We start from the raw sequence: 2,722 nt of genomic DNA on the forward strand, positions 1-2,722 counted from the left end.
TTTCTGGAGATCTGCGAGACTCTTATGCAATTCCTTTTTGACTTTCTCCTCTTCTGCTATTCTGTTTGCTAGTTCCACACGTACAGAGCTTAAGTTTTTTACATCTGCTTGCATTTCTAAGAGTCTTTCTTGGTCCTTTTTATGGATCAAGTTACTAGTTGCAAGTTCTGTCTCCAAGTGTTCCTTTTCAGCTTGCATTTGATTTCGTAAAAAGACTTGCTTTTTCAACTCATTCTCCAATTTATTTACAGTACCTTGAACTTCTTTGATCTCTTCTTCAAGAGATACCTGGTGAGACTTCATTTCATTCAGTTTTACCTCTTTGCAGTGGAGAAGTTCTTCCTGCTGGGCTCTCTTTGTAAGGACATCATTCAACTCTTTCCGAAGGTTTTCTAGTTGGTGTATAGCAGAGACAAGTTGACCTCTGAGGTCATCTTTTTCTTTGAGTGCCTAGGAAAAAAGAAAAAGAAATCCAGTAACCCAAAGTAATTAAAGAAAATTGTTGGAAGGATATCAAAGGAACAATTAGCCCCCTTTGTTCTGCGGAAACACAAAATTTTTTGTTTGTTAAGAACTCAGTTCAAATGCATTTCAGTGTTTCTTTAAATTTAGACATGGAACATTTGTGATCTCAAACGTATACTTGTCCTTAAATGATCTAGTGTCCTAAGAAGGGACAGTTTTCATTAATCCCCTGCTTTTCTCACCCTCTTTGCAGACAGAGATTGGTTTCTTTGCTGGTTCCTTCAAATAGCAAGATGGAGGAAATGAGGAATACAATAACACAGCAGAATGTAGGGAGGACTATTGGTCATACACACCTTACCTCTAGGTCCATTTTATAGGCTGACTTGTTCTGGTTATTTTCTAAAATATTACATATGAAGTATATCAACTTTCAATTATTTTGGAAATTGCACACAGAAGATGAACGAATCACTGTCAAAAGCCTGGTTCAGTCATGCAATAAAGCCAAGAAATGAAGGCTTTATCTTCAAAATAAAAAAATCACCAACATTTAATACAAATTCCACTGTTTTCCTATGGAGCTTAAGGGTCAGATTTTGGTCTTCCCCCCTCCCCCCACCAGACATCAATATATTTCAGACTATAAAAAAACAAACTGTAAAATGCATTAAATGACAGGAAAAATTTACACTGCAAGTACTTTTGTTGCTAAATACTACATTTGATTAAACTCATGTTACACACACCATTCCTGAATGTTATTTATCTTGTTAGAATTTATTTTTTTAACATTAAATATTGTGTTTAAAATAAGAAGGAATTTACAGTACATCTATCCTAAGTCACACACAACTTCTAGTACAGGAAAAAAAAGATGATACAGGAAAAACATGAGATTTTCCTGATGTATCACAAACTATTGCATTATTTTAAATGGCTTAAATAAATTTTATACCAAATTTTGCTGTCTACTTCCACTAATTGCACAAACAGTACACAATTCTTATAGACAGAGCAATAATCCAAAACAAAAAGATAATTAACATTAAAAGTGTGTAGGTTAAAAATAACAAAACCATTTGTAATTACGTCAAGAATAAGCAACAGAAAGCAAAATAGAAAAGTAATAAATCAAGGATATGGGGTAATGACCATCATGCTTTTGTTTCTGAAAAAACATCAGTATAAGTAACCTGCTTTGGGTGCAAGTATGTTTTCTCCATTCCATACTTAGAAGAAATACATTCCAAAGACACAAGATGTTAGAGATTCCACTGTCAACCAATATCAAGGTTAACCACACAGGCAAGACTTTAACCAAATTATCCCATTAACTCCAAAAGAAATAAACCCTATACAATTTCTATAAGCCTACCCACTGCCTGCAAATAATTGGAACACCTCATAAAATTGCAAGATACGATTGTAATCCAATTTTGAAAATTCACCATCTAACCTTTGAAGTCCTAAACCAGAAAGCAAAGACAACAGATTGCCATTTCTCCTTTTTCTTTATTATTTATTTTTACAGAGTTTTGTCTCTGATGTTAATTGCCTTTGTATTTCAAAGCTGGTTAAATTATGTTCATCTAGTTCCCTGAAGCTTTTCACAAATGTTGTTTCTAGATTGATTATATCCTTGTATGGAACTGTCTACAACTTTATATTGAGAACATGAAATATTGTTCGGTTTTTTTTTCTCCTCCATAGCAATGCACAGTTTATTTGAAATTACACATCCTCCAATAAAAAGATTTTCTTCAGGAGTGACACTTACTTCACACTTGTTGGCAAGATGCTGATGATTTTAAAAATAAGAACGAATACTGACAGTATTTCTCAAATGGAGCTTAAAATAAAGTGATTGTATTTAGCATTTTATGCATTTGTCACATAAAAAGTGGTAAAATCCATGCCAAGGAGTCTTATGTAACAAATAAAATGTCAGTGTGAACGGCACTATCAAATGCCATTACAAAGACCTGTCCATCCATTTACATGAACTATGGTTTCAGAGACTTTTGGGGTTCCTCTTGCTTGTTACTCACAACTCACTCTGCTCTACTTTTTGCTTCTCATTTGTCTGTTAGGAGATACACACGATTTGTAGATGATTCAGGTTTTCTTTTTCTAACATCTCCATTTACGTAGGCAAGAGATGACCAACTTCTTAAATGTCTGTGAACCTTATTCACTCAGACAACTGCTAGGGCTAACCAGTACAAGAAGATTACTATGAAATCATAGAATCATA

The 2,722-nt window shown here is 33.9% G+C and overlaps 1 protein-coding gene across 1 annotated transcript in view; it reads right to left on the reverse strand.

The window, feature by feature from the left end:
- Positions 1-838, reverse strand: part of CEP128 (centrosomal protein 128kDa) — a gene marked incomplete at its 3' end in the record, with an annotated part of 13,340 nt that extends 12,502 nt beyond the window's left edge. The window contains exons 1-2 of the mRNA XM_010152146.1: positions 827-838; positions 1-450 (exon numbers count right to left, since the gene is read on the reverse strand). The exon at positions 1-450 is cut by the window's left edge and continues 231 nt beyond it. Coding sequence (XP_010150448.1) covers positions 1-450; positions 827-838 — 462 coding nt within the window. The remainder of the gene's footprint in view (positions 451-826) is intronic.
- Between the last annotated feature and the right edge of the window lie 1,884 nt (positions 839-2,722).

This window comes from Eurypyga helias, unplaced genomic scaffold (genome assembly GCF_000690775.1).
Source record: "Eurypyga helias isolate BGI_N326 unplaced genomic scaffold, ASM69077v1 scaffold3195, whole genome shotgun sequence".
NCBI lineage: Eukaryota > Metazoa > Chordata > Aves > Eurypygiformes > Eurypygidae > Eurypyga > Eurypyga helias.